The following is a 19139-nucleotide window of genomic DNA, read 5'->3' on the forward strand; positions in this document are numbered from 1 at the left end:
GGCCAGGCAGTCTTTGCACACATGCTCTTGTAATCCCAGGTCTCTAGAGGCTGAGGCAGGAGGATCAGGTACTCCAGGCCTGCCTATGTGCACAATGAGATCCTGTCAGTCACACACAGAACTGTGTGGTACTTCAACAGAATCAGCAACACACTGTATTTTCATTTACTCTTTCTATCATGAATATGATTTTCAATTAAATATACTTAGAAAATTGTATAGTCTTCCAAAGTGCTTTACCAGTGGGTTTTCAGAAATTGCACTTCTTATTTATTGTTTATTTATTTATTTTATTTTATTATGAGAGGATTTACTATACTGGCTTACATGATCAAAGAAGTTGAACTTCTAATGGCCATTTGCAACCTGGGGAGCCAAGGGAAGCCAGGAGTGGCTTAGAAAAGCTGCCTTAGAACAGGAGATGCCTTAGCACAGATCCTGCATCCGGGGCCGCAGGCCTAGTACCCTTGGTAGCCTTAGTGTGAGATCCAGAGTCAAAGGCTGAAGAAGCTGGAATCTGGACCAAGGGGTGCAGCAGGGAAGGAGGAGAGGGAGAGGTTCTTTGTCCCTCCATCCTTTCAGCTACATTGCTCCAGCTGACTAGCCAGCCGCTACTCACTCCCAGGGCGGGCTCTTCCGTGCCATGTTTGTGGATCTATAGGCCTTCCTCCCGGCAAAGACTCATGAACACCCCCAGAAGCCATTTATCAGGTATCTTAGGCATCCCTCAATCCAGGCAAGTGGACAGCCAAACCCAGCCATGCTAGGCAGGTGTTTCACTACTGAAGTGAGCCCCTTTTCTTGTTTTTTGGTTTTTTTCAAGACAGGATTTCTCCGTGTAGCCTTGGCTATCCTGGACTCACTTTTGTAGACCTGATCTGTCTGACTCTGCCTCCCTGAGTGCTGGGATTAAAGACATGCTCCACAGCTCCCGGCTCTCAAACCCTTATTTTTTTATTTTTTATTTTTTGAGACAGCCTTTCACTATGTAGGCCAAGATAGCCTGAGCTTGATCATCCTGCTTCTTCTTCTGCCTCCTAAGTGCGGGGATCACAGGTAGGCATCACCACACCCAGAGACATCCTTGTCTTCCCCTCTCCCATTCATTGTGGAGCCTGGAATTCACAGAGCTGTACCTGACGCAACCTCCTAAGTGCACGGATTACAGGCAGGGAGGGCCATTTCTCAGTCACGGAGTTGGGAGTTTGACCAAGAAAAAAGTGTGACGAGATAGATGATCAAGTGGATCATCTTTAAGCACCTTTCAGGAAGCAAAGGCCAATGTCCTCCCATATTTTACCTTAAGGCCACGTGGTTTTTAGATTTCACTAAGGAATGTGAAAACAAAATAAAAGCTTGTCTTTTTGGACAAAAAAATGAAATATATAAGCTCTCCTTACTCTAAGCACATCTTTTTTTTTTTTTAAAGGATTTATTTATTTATTTTATATATATGAGTACATTGTCTTCTTGCACACCAGAGGAGGACATCAGATCACATTATAGATGGCTGTGAGCCACCATCTGGTTGCTGGGAATTGAACTCAGGACCTCTGGAAGAGCACCCAGTGCTCTTAACCCCTGAGCCATCTCTCCAGCCCTCCAAGCATACCTTTAACAAAAGAAGACTGGTGAAACAGCTCACTGGTGGAGCACAAGGACTATGCATGGGTGAGGACTTGGGTTCAGTACCCATACCTGGGGCAGCAGGGTAGGGCAATGGGAACACTCAAAACAACAGAAATTTTGTTGGGGTCCAATGTCAAATGCTTGTAATCCCATTTACTCAGGAGACTGAGACAGGAGTTTAAGGCCAGCCTGGACAGTGTGCATAATAAAAATCAGTCTGGAAAAAAAAAAGTATCTTGCTGAGCGTGGGAGTCTTAACTATAGTCCCAGCTTCTAGAAAGATGATACCAACCTGCCCGTGTAAATAGTAAGAGCCTGTCTCAAATATTATTTGTTAAATGTGAACTATAGCGCCGAGGAGATGGTCCAGTGGGCAAAATGTACACCCCACAAGTAACAGGGCATCTGTTGAACAAGATGAAAAGCAGGGACCCACACTGGAGGCTGTTCTCTGCCTTCCCCCACACTCATCCATGCAACTTTTTGTTTGTTATTCTATAAAATCATTTTAACTCATTATGTATTATGAAATTGGGATTTAAAAAAAAAAAAGAAGAACAATTTGCCAAGCTATGTAACAAGCATTGGCTTTATCTTTAGGAATCCTGTGGGGTTTTCTACTTGTCTGTTTGTTTTTCAGTAAGCTGATTTTGTCAGTAAGTCATAGGTGACCATTAAGAACGGACCTATAGGGTTAAGACAAGCTGGTGCCAGCTACTCTGCCACCTTAAACTTATTCTTGTTACACGTCATCGCTCCTCTGCAGTTTCTGCCCTGGTGCCTGTGGATTTTTCAGCAAGAGAGGAGTCTTCCCAGCCTTTCTCCCTGCCTTTTTTTTTTCTCTCTTGAATCTATTTCAGTTAGGAATTTGCTGTGAGGTGCCTGAGACTTCTGTGTAAATCACGAATTATACCCACATTAGTATATCCAAAAATGAGTTCCTGACCCCCACCCTCCTGAATGGGGAGAAGCATTTGACACAGCTAATTATTTCCTCTTCCTTGAATCAATCACTTCTCTTGGCTTCCAGAAACTTTACTAGTCTTAAGGTCTAGACGTCAGATGTCCCCTGAATGTCACATGAGTTGCACTGAAATGATCAAGCAATTCACAAAGGCCAGCCTAGAGTCATGAGGAGGGCAAATAGATTGTAAGATGTGAGTGAGTGCTCAGGACGGAAGGTGGCATCTTTGAAGACTGACACAATCAGAGGCCAGTCCTGAGAGAGAGAGAGACAGAGAGAGAGAGAGAGAGAGAGAGAGACAGACAGACAGACAGACAGACAGACAGACAGACAGACAGAGACAGAGAGACAGAGACAGAGACAGAGAGAGAGAGAGAGAGAGAGACAGACAGACAGTCAGACAGACAGGCAGAGAGACAGACAGACAGACAGACAGACAGACAGACACAGATGGAGCAAGAGCAAGCGAGCAGTCCTAAGTACAAGCACCAGACTTAGGTTCCAATCTTGGCTTCTGTTGTTATCAATCTGCATTATATTCAACAGAGAACTGAATTTAATTTTGATAAAGGAGACTAAACAAACAGCTCAAAAGGTTTGCTGTGGTAGGTAAAGCCATGCAAACTATCATGTGCTTAGGCACAATGGCAGGCTTGGTACACAGGGAATGAATTTTGCTGAAAATGCTTGTACTCCACTTTCACTAACTGACCTTTGACCCAGTAGCCAAATAAATTCTCTGCTCTGCCCTGAGGTCATTTAAATTCATGTACTCAGACCGTTTATGTTCTGAATCGTCAGCTTGTTTAAACTTAACTTTCACTTAAGGACACCGTGCAAGAGCAGACTCAAGGGTTGTTGGTTGCTCTTGCAGAGTACTGGGGTCTGAGTCCCAGAATCTATATGGTATCTCACAACCATATCGCCAATTCCTGGGGATCCAACACTTGCATCTGACCTCATACATCAGGTGCACATGTGGCGGCCATGCATACACGCAGGCAAAACATTAGCACATAGACAAGTGACTCTCCATGTCATCAGTGGTTACAAGCTAAGTTGAATGGATAGCTCTGTTTTTAAACGTTTTTTTCCCCTGTGTCTTCCTTCCATGTCCCTGATCAGAAAAGTGTGTGGGGGGGGAGAGAAAGAGAGAGAGAGGGAGGGAGGAAAAGGGAGGAGGGGAGGGAGAGGGAGAGCAAGAGCCAGAGAGGGAGGAAGGGAGGGGGGGAGAAGGAAAGGGAAAGAGGAAGGGAGGGAAGGGGAGAGGGAGAGAGGGAAGGAGGGAGGGAAGGAGGGAGGGAGGGAAGGAGGGAGGGAAGGAGGGAGGGAGGGAAGGGGAGAGGGAGAGGAAGCAGTGCACGCATAATTAGCTCTAATATCATTGTTGAAAAGCTACAGTTGAAAGCAATGCATCACCCACAGTAAATGCTGCAAAAGGCATGTGTGTTAGTTGATAACATCTGTTTTAGGTTGTATATGCTACACTGGGTCAGTAGAATCACACACACACACATACACACACACACACACACACCACACACACACAACTTATAAAACTTGGGTAAGAGTCTTTAAGAAAAAGTTCCTTAAACTCTGGCACACGCCTGTAATCCCAGCTTTCTGGGAGGCAGAGGCAGGCAGATCTCTGTGAGTTCGAGGTCAGCCTGGTCTACAAAGTGAGTCCAGGACAGCCAAGGCTACACAGAGAAACTCTGTCTCGAAAAACCAAAACCAAAACCAAAACAAAACAAAAAATGTTCCTTATTCCTTCTCATTCCACACTTGACGTTCTGTGCAACAAACACTGAGAGCTGTCCTCTGTTGGAGGGAAGTGAGGAGGTCAGCTGTTCTCAGTCTGTGGGTCATGACCCTTTTTGGGGTCACCACAATGTGAGGCCCTGTAGTAAAGGGTCACAGCGTTAGGAAGGTTGAGAACCACTGCTCTAGCTTATCAGCCTCTTACAGTCAGGGTCTCTCATGTGACACTGTCACAGCACACACAGTGACTAGATAGTGATGTGGCTATGGCTCTGTCATTCCATTCCAGTTTGGGCAGTGCTGTCCAACAACTGTTTTCCAACCAAGAAGAAAGTATATGTTCGATTCCACTGTCTGCACATCAGTCCTTGGGACACAGGTAAACAAAATTAGGAACACTATTACTTTTAAAGCTCCTTACCATGGCCAATACACTGGTTCCTGATGTCCTCTATGGTCTCCACGTTGATGGTGACTTCAAGAAAAGTGTAACAGCTGCCTTGGAACTGAACCCAGGTGGATGAAGGACAGTCTATTTGGAGAAGAAAAAAAATACTATTAAAATGGGTTCCTGGTGCTAAGGATATTGAATATTAAAAGTCCACACATGCAAGTCATTTCCCTTGTTAAAACAAGAAATCAACCAGTGTAAGAGGAATTTACTCTTCTTTATTTTACAGGTAGGGCTTCTTACTTCATAGTGTGGTTACAAATCTCTTGGTTGTTCAGCAACTCAGACATCCAAATTAAGCATCGCCACCACGCCACCCACCCACCAAGGAACCCAACTCATCAGAATGAAAAGCTCCTCTCTCAAAGCTATCTTTTGTAGTATATAATAATTTTTAAAGTCTAAAGAATTCTGGCCAGGCATGGTGGCACACACCTTTAATTCCAGCACTTGGGAGGCAGAGGCAGCCAGATCCCTGTGAGTTTGAGGCCAGCCTGGTCTACAAAGGGAGTCCAGGACAGCCAAGGCTAAATAGAGAGACCCTGTCTTGGAAAACCAAAAACCAAAAACAACAACAACAACAAAAAAAAAAAAAAAGAAAAAGAAAAGGAAAAAAAAAGAATTCTGAAAAATCTTTTTGTTTAAATTCTACTTGCAAGAACAGAAGACAGTATCTAGATTGTGAATATTAAGGCAAATTTTAGTATTGCACAAGCATGACTGATGTTCATATCTTCCTTCTTTTGGTGTGTGTGTGTGTGTGTGTGTGTGTTTGGTGGTGGTTAGGATTTGAACTTAGGACTTCAAGTATGCTTGGCCACCTGCTCTCCCACTATGCTACATTTTTCAAGCCTTAAATGTCCTTTGTTTGTTTTTGGCTTTTGTTTTTTCCGAGACAGGGTTTTTCTGTGTGATAGATCTGGCTGTCCTAGACTCACTGTGTAGACCAAGCTGGCCTCAAACTCACAAAGATCCGCCTGCCTCTGTCTCCCGGGTACTGGAATTAAAGGTGTGCGCCACCTTGCCAGTGCCCTATACCTTCTTAATTTAACAACTTATTAATAGAGATTCTCTAGCTCTATGAAGTTGAGCCATCCCTTTTCTGCTCCTGCTATTTAGGAGGGAATATCTCTGTCTCTACCTTGGTTTCTTTTGTTCATTATGAAGATACAAAACTTTTAAGCCTAGGACCCAAAATATCATCACTCAATTTTACTGAAACAAGTTGGAGGAATAGAAAGGGACTTACTAATTTCAGTGGACAAAAGAACACAACACATTCCTCTAAGTTTACATAAAATCAGCAAGATCTTACCTACAAATACTTTACTTTTAAGTTCTGTATGTATTGTCATTTTAATATAGGAATAGAGGCAAGCACTCCTATAAAGATCAGAGCTGAGTAACCAGCCACATTAATATCAATTAATTCAACATTTTCAGTTTTACTGAGGTCAGACTATGGCATAAGTTACCCCTAGTACTTAACCATGGCCTCTGATAGCACAGAGCATATTGCCACCGATAGATTATTCCCCCAGTTTTCTTGAAGATGAGGGGTGAGCCGAAGTCAGTCAAGAAAGGAAAGTGTTCCTCATACCTTATTTTCCCTTTCCTATTGGCTAGACTACATTGGCTACCATGCGGTCAAAGGAAGTACCATACGAAGCCAGAGCAACAAGATGGATGGATCATAAGAGGAACTATCATACATAGTCACATTGGATTAAAAGTCTCATTAGCCTCTATGTCAACTAGGATAAACTAATGACTATTTCACTTCAAAACATTCCAAGTGTGAGTTGCGTGTTGCCAATTTTAATAGTGAAATCATTCAAAATATACTAGGATAAGGAAGTATCTTAAGATACAATTCACTTTATATACAGGTAGTTTTCTTTCCTGTTGTCCTTTTTCTTTGTTTGTTTTGAGACAGGGTTTCACTAGGTAGCCCTGGCTAGCCTGGAACTGGCTATGTAAACCAGGCTGGCCTCAGGCTCCCCAGTTTTGGGATTAAAGGCATGAGCTACCATGCCTGGATATCTTTAAAAAACAAAAACAAAAACAAAACCAAAAACTATATTTTTGTCATTGTGTGTTGGGGGCAGGGGACACATGTGCACCACAAGTCCATGCATGCCACCACGTATAAGTGACGATCACAGAACAACTTATGGGAACCAGTTTTCTCTTTCCATCACGTGGGTTCATGGTATCAAACGTGGGTCTTCAGGCTCAGTGGCAGGTGCCTTTACCCTTTGAGCCATCTTGCCAGGCCCCTTTTTTTTCTACCGTTTTATAAACACTTGCATTACACATTGTGACAACCTGGTGGCATAATCCTAATATTTACAAAGCAATAACATCCATAAAGACTGAGGGGTTGGAGATGGCAGATGTGTGCAGGGCGAAAGTTGAGAAGGCCTGAAAACAAGGCATTTAGTGGAAGCTTTGTACCAGAGGAGCCAGGAGCCTTCTCTTCTGGAGAAGCAGCACCCAGTCAACTCCCTTTCATGCTCTGCCTCTGCTCCTTATAAGAATACCTGGCCTTTTGTTTGTTTGTTTGTTTTCTCTGTGTAGCCTTGGCTGTCCTAGACTCACTGTGTAGACCAGGCTGCTCTCACAGTGATCGCCTACCTCTGCCTCCACGCCCAGCCATAAAATTCTTTAAAAAAAAAAAAAAAAAGCCAGGTGTGCTGTGGTGGTGCATGTCTTTAATCCTAGCACTCGGGAGACAGAGGCAGGCAGATCATTGTGAGTTTGAGGCCAGCCTGGTTTACAAAAGCGAGTCCAGGACATCCAGGACTATTACACAGAGAAACCTTAAAAAAAAAAAAGACATTTTATATCTTTAAATCTACTTCCAGACCATGAACCATTTTCTTTTCATCTTGGAAGGAACAGACTAGACTCTTTTTCCCTATTGTCTTCTTTGACATATGAGCCCTGGAGTTTATTCCAGTTTTCCCTTGCACAGATGTTTCTCATGTAAGCCATCCATTGACAATGTAAACAAGCAGGAAGAGCAAGCATTAGATGTCAGAACAGAAAGGATTTCATCTTGGACAGCTTATCTTGTTTCCTGTGTTCTCTGGGGGAGAAAGGGATGAATGTCTATTTGGTTGGTGTGGTTGTTTGAATGACAGCGGCCCCCATAGGCTCATCGGGAGTGGCGTCATTAGGAGGTGTAGTCTTGTTGGAAGAAGTGTGTTATTGGGGGCGGGCTTTGAGGTTTAAGATGCTTAGGCTAGTCTCTCTCTCTCTCTCTCTCTCTCTCTCTCTCTCTCTCTCTCTCTCTCTCCTCTCACTCTCCCTCTCCTGCTGATATGGGTATAGAATTCTCAGCTCCATCTCCAGCAACATGTCTACCTGCGCCTCCACATGCTTCCTGCCATGAAGACAATGGACTAAATCCTTGAACGGTAGGCCAGTTCCAATTAAATGCTAACCTTTATAAGACTTGACATGGTCATGGTGTCTCATCACAGCAGAAACCCTATTAGATTATTGCTGTTAACATAGATAAGGCATGCAAACCACATATTACATTGCCTAATATGAAGCAAGATGCCCAGAATATGAGGTTTTTGTCAATCATGATTACTCTGGATGCCTTCCTCCCTTGGATAGAGACCTACAGTAAGGATAAAAACTACTTAGCTGAGTGAATAAATCCTCTTCTTCAACTTCATATACCAATTTCTTTCAATCATCTCCAAATGCCTTGCCTTGAGTTCATCTGTTCTTTTTGAAACTCAATAGTTTCTTATACCTCCAAACTTAACTAAACTGACCTTACTGCCATTCCTGACACCGGACTAGTTCACTGTTTAAAAAGTAAACTTGTTAGGGCTGGAGAGATGGCTCAGAGGTTAAGAGCCCTGACTGCTCCTCCAGAGGTCCTGAGTTCAAGTCTCAGCAACCACATGGTGGCTTCACAGCCATCTGTAATAAGATCTGCTGTCCTCTTCTGGAGTATAAGCACACATGCAGGCAAAACATTGTATACATAATGGATAAACAAATCTTAAAAAAAAAAAAAAAAAGAATTAAGACCATACAAGATAAAAGAGGTCAGATGAAGTCCCAGGCCTGCAAGGGCTACTTAAAAAAGCAAAGCAAAGCAAAACAAACAAACAAAAACAAAACAAAAAACACACCACAAAGCCCCCAGCCTCAAACAGCAAAGACCCATAGCTAGCCACTGTCATTCAGAAGAGGCTGTGTTACCACGTGAAGTCTTGGACACATTCAGTATTGTTTTATATTGTAATTAACCATTTCCTCAGTTTGATTATTAACTGCAAGTCAGTAGAGATTGGGTCTTAAATCTGATTACATCGTCACTAACAATCACTCTGCTGTCTGGGACACAACCCAGAAAATCATGTGAGTGAGGAGTGAGGCAGTGAATGGCTCTGGGCGAGCAAATTAGGTTGTGGAAAAAGTCTATTGCCAACAGGATCTCGGGTCCCTTACTTAAGCATTCCTCTGATGTGGTTTAGTTTATTTGTAAAACAAGGATGAAAGCAGTCCCGATCTAGGTACTTGGGAATTCTATAGTGAACAAACGCAAAGTAAGAACCCTGTCTTCTTACACAGTATAATTTATTTGGTACAGATACACAAAAGCAACAGAAGCAAAATACCAGGTTAGACGGTGCTGTAGTTTCCTTTGCCGGGGCTGTGATAGAACACTTTGACAAAATCGACTAAAGGCAGAAGGATTTATTCGCAGATCCTAAGGTTTAGTTCATCATGCTGGGTAAATCAAGGCAGCAGATGCTTGAAGCAGCTAGTCGCATTGCATTCCCCACCAGAAAGTAGAGAGCCATGCACGCATGCTCAGCCCTTCCTCTATTTATACAGACCGGGATCCCAGGAAGGGAACCAACAGGACCACCCACAACAGGCGTAAGTCGTCAACAAATACAATCACGATAATCCCCAAAGGCCCATGTCCCAGATAACCCTAGATTCTGTCAAATTGAAGCTACCTTTCTAAGATCTACTTCTGTGTAACAAGTGAGCAGCTTAAAACAAAAAACAGCATCTCAGCTAGTGTCTGTGATTAAGAACTGGACGCAGCAGCCTTCTTGGGTTGTTTGGCTGGGGTTTTTCCAATGTGGATGCGATCAATGTGTTGCCTAGGGCAGCAGTCGCTTGAACGCTCAACTACAGCTGGATGAGTGGAAGGCGCGGTCCTATGAACGGTGCCTCGGTTTCTCACAACATTAGTATTGGGGAGTCCCTATGTATTTTGATTTGAGTGTGAAATGTCCCCTATGGAGTCATGTGTTTGATCCGTTTATTTCTCAAGCAAGTGGCCTTGTTTTTGTGTGGATCCTTTCCTGTCCTCCCCATGTTTTCTGGCCCACAGAGATGAGCAAGTAAGCATCCATACACTCCCTCTACCTGGGTGATGAGCCATCCTTCCCATCATGCCTTTCCTTCCTCACCGGACTCGCAAACTATGAACCAAAACAAGCTCTCCCCTAGGCCGCTCTGCTCAGTTGTTTGGTCACAGCTGTGAGACAAGAAGCTAACTCACAGAGTTGATCATGAGAGTTGGGGTCATTGTTGCTGCCGGCAGAAGCCTGACCACATTTCTTAGGTTTTGCGGCGGGTGTGTGTGTGTGTGTGTGTGTGTGTGTGTGTGTGTGTGTGTGTGTGTTGAACTTGGAGCTAGACGCTAGAGAAGTCCTGGAAGGCTTTAAGAGATATAGCTGGGAGGGCTGTGATCATGAAGGCTCCGAGACTAATCGTGTTACAGTCTGGCAAACAAACTGGCTCCATTTTGTCTCTGTCCTGAAAACTTTGAATTAAGGGGAATTAAAGCATGACGGACGGATTTGTTTGATAAGGGAAAATTTCAAAACTGCATGGCCTTCAGGCTTGTGTCATGGCCATACTGCTAATTGCTCTTGGCTGGATTTACGAGGAGAGTGAACAGGAAGTGAAGCCCAAGGGTTATGGGAAACATGCCGTTTGGTATTGAAGACAGGGAGGGAGGTTAGAAGTTGGGTAAAGTAGATGTGGATGCAGTGTCGGTAATTGCTAAGGATCAAAGAGCCCTCCTTCCACAGCAGGAAAGGTGCTGTGAAAACAAGGCTCCAACCCTTGAGAACACCAGGGAAGAGCAATGCAAACCTGCTCCTGAACAAAAAAACCACCCTGGGCATCCCAGCTGCCTAGACATGCGTTTTGTTATGTTCAGCCTTAGAGATATAGAAAGGTTATTGTAGATTGTGGTACAAGGGGGCCAGGTTATCATCTGTCGGTAGAACTTGCCACTGTCTATAGAGTGCTGTTATTGTAGACACACAAGATGCACACATGAGGGCAAGCAGTGTGGAGGATTGTGCCAAGGTTCTAGGAAGCTGTCAGAGCTAGGAAATGTGTGACAGGGTCAGAGTCCTTGCCTGGAGCTTGGAGTTTGTGTATATAGCTATGAAGGTGAGACCTTAGGATGCACTTAGCATACTCTTAGCGTACAGGAGATGGCCAGAAACACGGGACACCTACCAACCCAAGCTGCCGACCTTGAGAGCAGCTGGTCTAAGCCAATGGTCATCTGTGTTGTGGGCTGGAGGGACGGAGCTACCCAACACTGGTGGAGCCCAGATGATGCCATAATGCTGGAGACCCAGCTGACATGATTGATATTCGCCTTTTGGCTTCCAGTTATGCTGTGGTCCAGTATTTCCTTGCAACTTTCCATTTAACAATGAGAGACTTATTCTGTGCCACCGTATGCTGAAAACATAAAATTCTGGTCTTTCTATATTACAGGAACTCGCAGCCGAGAATTGATCTCTATAACGGCATTGGGAACGCTAGTTCTATGAGGATGCTAGAAGCTGGGCTGAGTGCACTTGGTATTATGAGATGGCTGAACCTATGGAAACCAAGCATGAACATCCTGGTTTGAGCATGCGCATTTCAAGACTTAGTCCCCAGCTCTCTGGTTTGGAGAGCTGTGAAACTTTTGGAAGGTGGTACCTAGTTGGAAGAAGTGGGCTTGGGGGTTACAACCAGGTCCCCTTTTCTGCCTTTTCTCTGTTTCCTGGTATGGTGAGATATGAGAGGCAGCAACTTCATACCCCCGTCATTCCAGCCACGTGATGGATTATTTTACTCTCAAACTATGAGCCAAAATTCACCCTCCACTAAGATGCTCCTCTTAGGTCTTGGGTCCCAGAAAGGAGAAAAGTAACTAGTAAAGCAGATGGCTTCCCAAGAGTTAGAGATTCATGGTGCAAGGCGGAAGTGAAAAACCACAGGGAGTCCACTCTTGGTTGTCAATCATTTCTAAGATATCCTATTGGCTACTGTATTAGAATTTTCCAGGGAAATAGCACCAATATAAGAAAGATTGGCCAGCTATCCCCTATCCTTCCAATATCTATCTATCTATCTATCTATCTATCTATCCATCCATCCATCATCTATTTATCCATTGCTCTACCTGCCTATCTATCTGCCTCACTCAGTTATTGAAGCCCAAAACAAACAAAGAGACAAACCCAAAACCAACCCTTCATGGCCTATCATTGGCAGTTTGGAGAATTTGTGATGGTTTTATATTCAGCCCTAGTCTGAAAGTCTGAGGATGGGGTCAGGGAGTGGGGGACAATGGCATAAATTCTTACCTGAGTCCAAAAGCCTGAGGACCAGGTGTGACTATTGCAAGGTCAAGGCCTTGACTTGCTATAATGGTGCCTCAGCTCAGGCCAGACAGGAATTTGACCTTCCTCTGCCTTCCTGTTCTATCTCAAGGGAGTAGATGATGCCAGGCCAGGCTGATGAGGGGAGATGTCCTTTACTAAGCCTTACGGACACAAATGCTAACCTCAGCATTTAGTGGTTCAGCGGCGAAATTCTCAAAGGCTAATCTAATCCAGAAATAGTGTTTTATCGGCTGTTTAGGCATCTATTTGTAATGCACACAATTTGACACATAAATCTAACAACCATAATTAAGTAGGCCAGGCCTTTTTTAGTGTGGGTGGGGGGTGAGGGGGGCTGGAGGGTGGGGTGCCGGGGGTGAGGTACAAGTAAGTAAACACCAAATGATAAGAAGTTTCAGGAACATCTTTGAGGCTGCCAATCACAGATACTTCTAAGTACCAAATACCTGACACTGAGGTCAGATAGAGCAAATAGGAAACCCAAGGTTCCTGAGATGCAAGCAAGCGAGCATAGTGAGGAGGAGGAGGGCAAGTTATTTCTCAACACCATTGTCGAATAATTATGATAAGATCAAAAGAAAAGAAAAGGCTACAAGTGATAAAAGCAGAAGATACACTGTTGACTCACCTGGAACTTTCAGGTGCCTCTGCTCAGGCTCATTTTAGCATTCTCTAGTTGAAAAAGGAAACCTCTCCTTGAAGGCTACAGGTCAGTGTGTAGCCCAGATAGACACACTCAAGGCATCGCTTGGCTTAGGGACAGTCTTCCAAAGAGGCTGCCTCTCCCGTGAGGACAGCTGAAGACCTCATGAGCGGAAAGCTGCCCTGTGTCACCGTCCATGCTAGCACTGTGGCTAGAAGTCAGCTATAATTAGAAACTGCCCCCAAAGCTCTCTGCACACTTCACCTCTGTAACTCCTACTTCTTCACGACATCCCGAAAGACAGGCTGCTATTCTTAGCATCTTATCTGATGCTTTTAGAGACGGTTTCATAATTCTGTTAGTTTAATATGTGTAGAAACTTAGTAGTAGTCTCATGGAAAAGTTAAAAGCCGCACTTAGCTCCAACAGTTTTCTTATAGACTATGTACCTAAATGTATCATGTGCTAAAGCGAATGGAACATTATCCCCACGGTGCATTTTGTATTGCCAAGCTAAGTTCAGCAACGCTTTGCTCTCTTATTAACATTCATTCCCTTCCACAGGCTAACTTCAGCAAGACAAGAGGAGGATGGAGGCTGTTTATTACATGTGTTATGTGTCCAGAGAGCAGGGGGTCCGAATGTTCAACTAACCATAGGTTCTGTGGCTGTGGGCGGGCTTCAAGATCTGCCGAATCCCAAAGAACCTAAGCTGGTCCTTCCTCAGCATCATTCTTCCTCTTCACCCTCCCAGGATGTCCACTTCCAGCTCTTGCCCTCACACCCATCCTCAATGGACTGTTTTTTTTGTTTTTTTTTTTAAAGATTTATTTATTTGTCATTTATACAATGTTCTGCCTGCATTGTGAGCTTGCATGCCAGAAGAGGGCACCAGATTTCAGTATAGATGGTTGTGAGCCACCACGTGGTTGCTGGGAATTGAACTCAGGGCCTTTGGAAGAGCAGACAGGGCTCTTAACCACTGAGCCATCTCTCCAGCCCCCTCAATGGACTGTTATGACAGCTGTGCATTGAAGAGGTCTGTCATCTGTGCCTTTCTCATTGGGCACTATTTATTTTATTTTATTTTATTTATGGCTTAAGTCTCCTGTTTCTCCTCAAAATCTAAAATAACCCATGAAAGCAATCATGTATCTGACATGGATGATGCAAAAATTGTTCTTTCTTGACCTTGTCTTAAGCCAAATATGGCTGGGCAGTGGTGGCGCACGCCTTTATTCCCAGCACTCAGGAGGCTGAGGCCGGTGGATCGTTGTGAGCTCAAGGCCAGCCTGGTCTATAAAGCGAGTCCAGGATAGCCAAGGCTACACAGGGAAACCCTGTCTCGAAAAAACAAAAGCAAAGCAAAACAAAACAAAAAAACCAAAAAAAAAAAAAAAAAAAAAAAAAAAAAAAAGAAAGAAAGAAAAAAGAAAAAAGAAAAAAAGAAAAATAAAAAGTAAAAAATAAAGCCAAATATGACTCCTACTTTCCAGATGGATTTGTGAGGTATCATGGGAAAACTATCAATAGGAGTTCTGAGCCTTGTAATAACTGTATCAGGTTTGTGGCTGTGACCTTGCACAGCTGTGCAGATGGGACACAGGCTTTTTAGTGGCAGCATTGATTTTCAACACAGCAGCAAAGTCTTAACAGCTTCTCAACAATGAAAGAAATCCTAAAGCAATAACTATTTGTGAATTCACTCGTTTGTTTGAAAATTAAAATTAAAATTTATAAAAGCATTCTTACATCTAATCTGAGATCATTTCCCTTGGGATAGAACTGCTCCACCTACGATGGTAATAAAAAGTGACCTCGATGCATTTAGAGGTTGTAAATGTTTTAAATGCAGTTATAAAGTCAGGGAGAAGTGATACAATTTGAAAGAAAACAACAATGCAACTGACCCCTGTACTTTTTAAATGATCCATTAAAAAAAAACCATTTTATCATAAAATAAAGTTTAAAGACACATCAAAATAAAACAAAGCCCTTCAGGACAGCGAGGTTCCTGCTGTTAAAGAGCGTCTTCCCGGGAAGACGTGTGGTGGACGAGAATATGAACTAGAGCCTGAATATAAAACACTGAGCTGTAACAGAGAGTGTAGGCGTTTGGAGAAGAACTTAGGACATCCCATAATAATAAAGATCTAAACGGGTAGGGGAAGGAGTCGGCAACGAGGGGGAAAGCAGCCTGTGTAGAAGAAACAGAAGGTTGGAGATCCCAAAAGATCAGGGTGAAGAAACTTTTAGTGAAGAGCAGGGAGGGTAGTGAGCTAGCAAGAGAGAAAAGCCGGGGTGGGGTGGGGGGTGGGGGAAGCCACCGCTTGCAGGTAACAGCCCCTCAAAGTCAGAGCCCTAGATTCTGACCCACACGAGGGGCACAGACCGAGGACTTACATTCACTCCTCCCGTACCACTCATGGGAAATCAGTGCCCCAGTAGTCCCAGGCACATCCCTGTGAGCACATGTCCTGTGACAGAGAGCCTCTGCATCTGAGGAGGTGGCCCAGTGGGGGAAAGAACTTGCTCTGCGTGACATGAGGACCCATGCTTAGATCCCCAGCAGCACAAATAACAAACAAACAAAAAGCCAAACCACAGAAGCTCCATATAGGTCTGCCCTGGAACCTTCAAAAGTTAAAGGATGTCTTAACCACGGTGAATTTTGAGCCCAATAACTAAAACCAACAAGCCCACTTTTGCTATCATACTCCGAAGTAATAGAAAAAAAAAAAAATAAGAGTGCTTTCCACATCAGCATTACATCTGTACTTGACATTGTTGAGGTTCTTTGTGTGTGGCGACCTTGCCACTCAGCTAAGCCTAATTCTTGATGAGCCCTCTCCGTCTTGCATGAAGATGTGCTCAGGAAGTATGAACCGCCAGCAGAGTGGTACTCTTAGGGTGTTCTCCCTTGATGCAATTGCACTTCCTGTTCTACAGTAAGAGCAAAGGGAAGGAGACCAGGGTTTTCCAGGCCTGTAGGAGAGATGGAGCTCTCACCTGCTGCTCACTCACAACATCCCTGAGGAGCAGAGAAGCTGGCCAGCTCGGCTTAGAAGTGCTCATAGTCATTCCTTTTCTTTTCTTTTTGTTATTGTTTGTTTGTTTTTTGTTTTTTCAAGACAGGGTCTCTCTGTGTAGCCTTAGCTGTCCTGGACTCACTTTGTAGACCAGGCTGGCCTCGAACTCACAGTGATCGGCCTGCCTCTGCCTCCCTGAGTGCTGGCTGGGATTACCCAGCTTCCTGCACCTCCTTACACTGATGTCTCCTGACTAAAGACGCTGACTAGCAGAGAGACTCCAGACCAGAGTGACCTGAGGAAGCTTGCCCTCTGCAGCTGGTCAAAACAGCTCCGCAGTTGATACCAAAATCCACAAACTCACTCTCTTTCCAAATTGCCTCGGAATGTTTTTTTTTTCTTCCTTTTTAACTTGCTGTCACTGTGTTTGTGAGGGTGGGGGCTGGGGGGAGGGAGGTGGGGAGGGAAGAGGGAGCAGTGTGGCTGCAATGCACCCGTGGAGGTCAGAGTGTAACTTTATGGAGTCTTTTCTCTTCTTCTAGATTGAATGAACTCAGGTCACTAGCCTTGCAAAACAAGCATATTTACCCACTGTACCATCTCACCCGGTGCAACAGTAATAACAGCAAAAATGTTGTTTTGTTTTGTTTTGAAATACTCTGGAACTTAAGAGGGAGCTCGGGTGTCTTGGATAACACGGGGTGGCCTAACGAGGACCCAGAGTCAGACCCGACTTCTCAGAAGCTCGAGTCCAGCCATAGACAAAATTAATGTATGCAATGTGAACGGCACATCTTGCTTCTGTTCCTCAGATAGGCAGGGGACAGTCTAACTGGCCACAAGCGCTGCTCTGCGGGGGGCCCAGGAAAACAGCTCGAAAGCTCTGGCTGCTCACTGTTCTAGCTCTCCAATACCCAGGGCCTTTAAAACATCCCCTGCTGCCAGCAGGCTTCATATAGAAATTTATTTTAAAGTGCAGTGCAATCCAGGAGGCAACAATCTCTTGCATAATCCTGTTACTGAAGGAGACACAAGCCTTCACTTAATTCTTGTTTATTTTGTTCTTTCATGCTCGGAAACGTTGGATTGATAGTGTTTTTTTTTTTTTTTTTTTTTTTTGGAAGGAAATCTCCCCCAGAGTTTCCCCATTAACATTTTTGACATGCCTCCACGGAAAGCTTGTTTAAAGAAAAACACATGCTCGGTGGAATTGTCTGTCTTCCTCGGCAGTCATTTTGCAAGTGACTAATTATGTCTAATTTTTCAGATGTCACTTGTGTACCAGCCCACCAAAGGTTTCTCAAAAGCACAGTTTTTGTAGTAAGGATCCCAGCCTGGCCTTTTCTCCTTCCTCTTGAAACAGAAGTTATTTGGCTGAACTCTTTTCCTCTTTTAACAACTTGCCCACCAGCCAAAGGACGGGGCCTGCTTCCTCCCACCACCCCCAGGCCTCACCCCTTTCCTGCTGCCACCCTTCGAGGGGCTCTAAGTGCCTTTGCCCTCCAGCTAGCCAACCGTCTGTCTTGGGGGTCTGAGCTGAGGATGCAGACGCGGTGGAAGAGGGTGACAGGTCCTCGGATTTGGCCTTTGCCCCGGGTCTGGCTCTCCGAAGCCACCCAGCACCCAGAGAGATGGGTGGGTGCGGGATGGTCAGGCCACAGGGCAAGCAGGCTGGGGTGGGAGCGAGGAGTCTGCGTCCTCGTCCTCGGGGCGGGGTGGTGGTGGGGGCGGCGGCAGGGGTGGCTTACCAGCGACTGTGGCAGTGGCGAGACTCAGCAGCAGGAGCGTGGACAACGCTGCGTGGGGCATGACTGCGCGGCTTCGGCTTCGAGAGCGGGCTGGGGGCGGTGCTTTGTCGGGTGCGCAGAGCCGGGAGCTACAGCCGCGACGCCTCCTACTCGAGGCGGGGGAGTGGAGGAGGCCAGGGTCACACAGATGGGACGCCCAGATCCCCAAGCGACTGGCCGGGCTGCAGGCTCCAACTTCTTTCTGTTAAAGCCAAACTTTCCTTTTGAATTGGAATAATCTCAGACTTTTAAAAATGTTGCAAAATCGAATTCCCGTAACCCTTCAGCCAGCTTCCCTAAATGTTAGCATGTTACGTAACATTGGAGCAAGAATCAGAACTAGGAACCGACCATTGGTGGAACACTGTTGACTAAACCACAGCGCTTGTGGCATTTGACTATTATCTCTAGTCTAAGACCCAATTCAGGAACCAAGTGTTCCGTCTCCGTTTGCCAGATGTTTCTTCTCCGTAGAATTCTGTTTGTGCCCTTTTTGGCAAGAGTTGTACGGAAGGGACCAGGTGTGATGGACTTTGCTCATTGGGTGAAGGTGGTGTCAGCAACCTTAACCTCCTTTTTTCACAAGCCCCTCCCAGTGGACTATGCCTCTTAGGAAACATTTCTCTGTCACTAGTTACTGTATCAGGAGTAAAACAGAACAATCGAACAGGGAAGATTTGATTGGGATGGGGAATTTAGCACAAGTCAAAAGAAAGCCTATGATGGGGTGGGATAACTAACACTGTCTATTGAAAAGAGATGGAGGGAGGTGAGGCGGGGAGGGAGGGAGGGAGGGAGGGAGGGAGGTGGGGGGAAAGGGAGGGGAGGGAGAGAGGGACAGAGACAGGGAGACAGAGACTCACAGAGAGAGACACACACAGAGACAGAGAGAGATTTTAATGAAGTTACCTTACAGGAGGGGAAGAGGACAGATACTTCGACCTAGCAAGTAAAAACCCCAGGACCAGGAATGGGCTATTTCCTGAGTTGTTGCCGGTGGGGTCTCCTAGAGCCCCAAGAATGACAGATTATTGCCAGCGGTCTTGGCTATCACCAGAGCTTGTTGGTAGGCCCCTGTTGCTGAAGATGCCACACACCTGAGTCACATAAGTTGGAGAAATCCAGGTTGTACTAATTTCAAGGCTTCACCTCGACAAGTTAGCTTTCACAGTGTTGAGAGGTCC

General features: G+C 45.0%; 1 protein-coding gene across 2 annotated transcripts in view; it reads right to left on the reverse strand.

The window, feature by feature from the left end:
- The window catches only part of CD302 (CD302 molecule), a 30098-nt gene extending 11913 nt beyond the window's left edge, over positions 1-18185 (reverse strand). Inside the window, exons 1-2 of one of the 2 annotated variants that reach the window (XM_084799801.1) lie at positions 17917-18179; positions 4776-4886 (exon numbers count right to left, since the gene is read on the reverse strand). In XM_084799801.1, coding sequence (XP_084655927.1) covers positions 4776-4886; positions 17917-17977 — 172 coding nt within the window. In that variant the 5' untranslated portion in view covers positions 17978-18179. Of the gene's footprint in view, positions 1-4775; positions 4887-17916 lie in introns of both variants that reach the window. The other variant, XM_084799802.1, reaches the window with a different exon arrangement.
- Between the last annotated feature and the right edge of the window lie 954 nt (positions 18186-19139).

The sequence above is a fragment of the Acomys minous genome (genome assembly GCF_964271855.1).
Source record: "Acomys minous genome assembly, chromosome: 10".
NCBI classification, from domain to species: Eukaryota; Metazoa; Chordata; class Mammalia; order Rodentia; family Muridae; genus Acomys; species Acomys minous.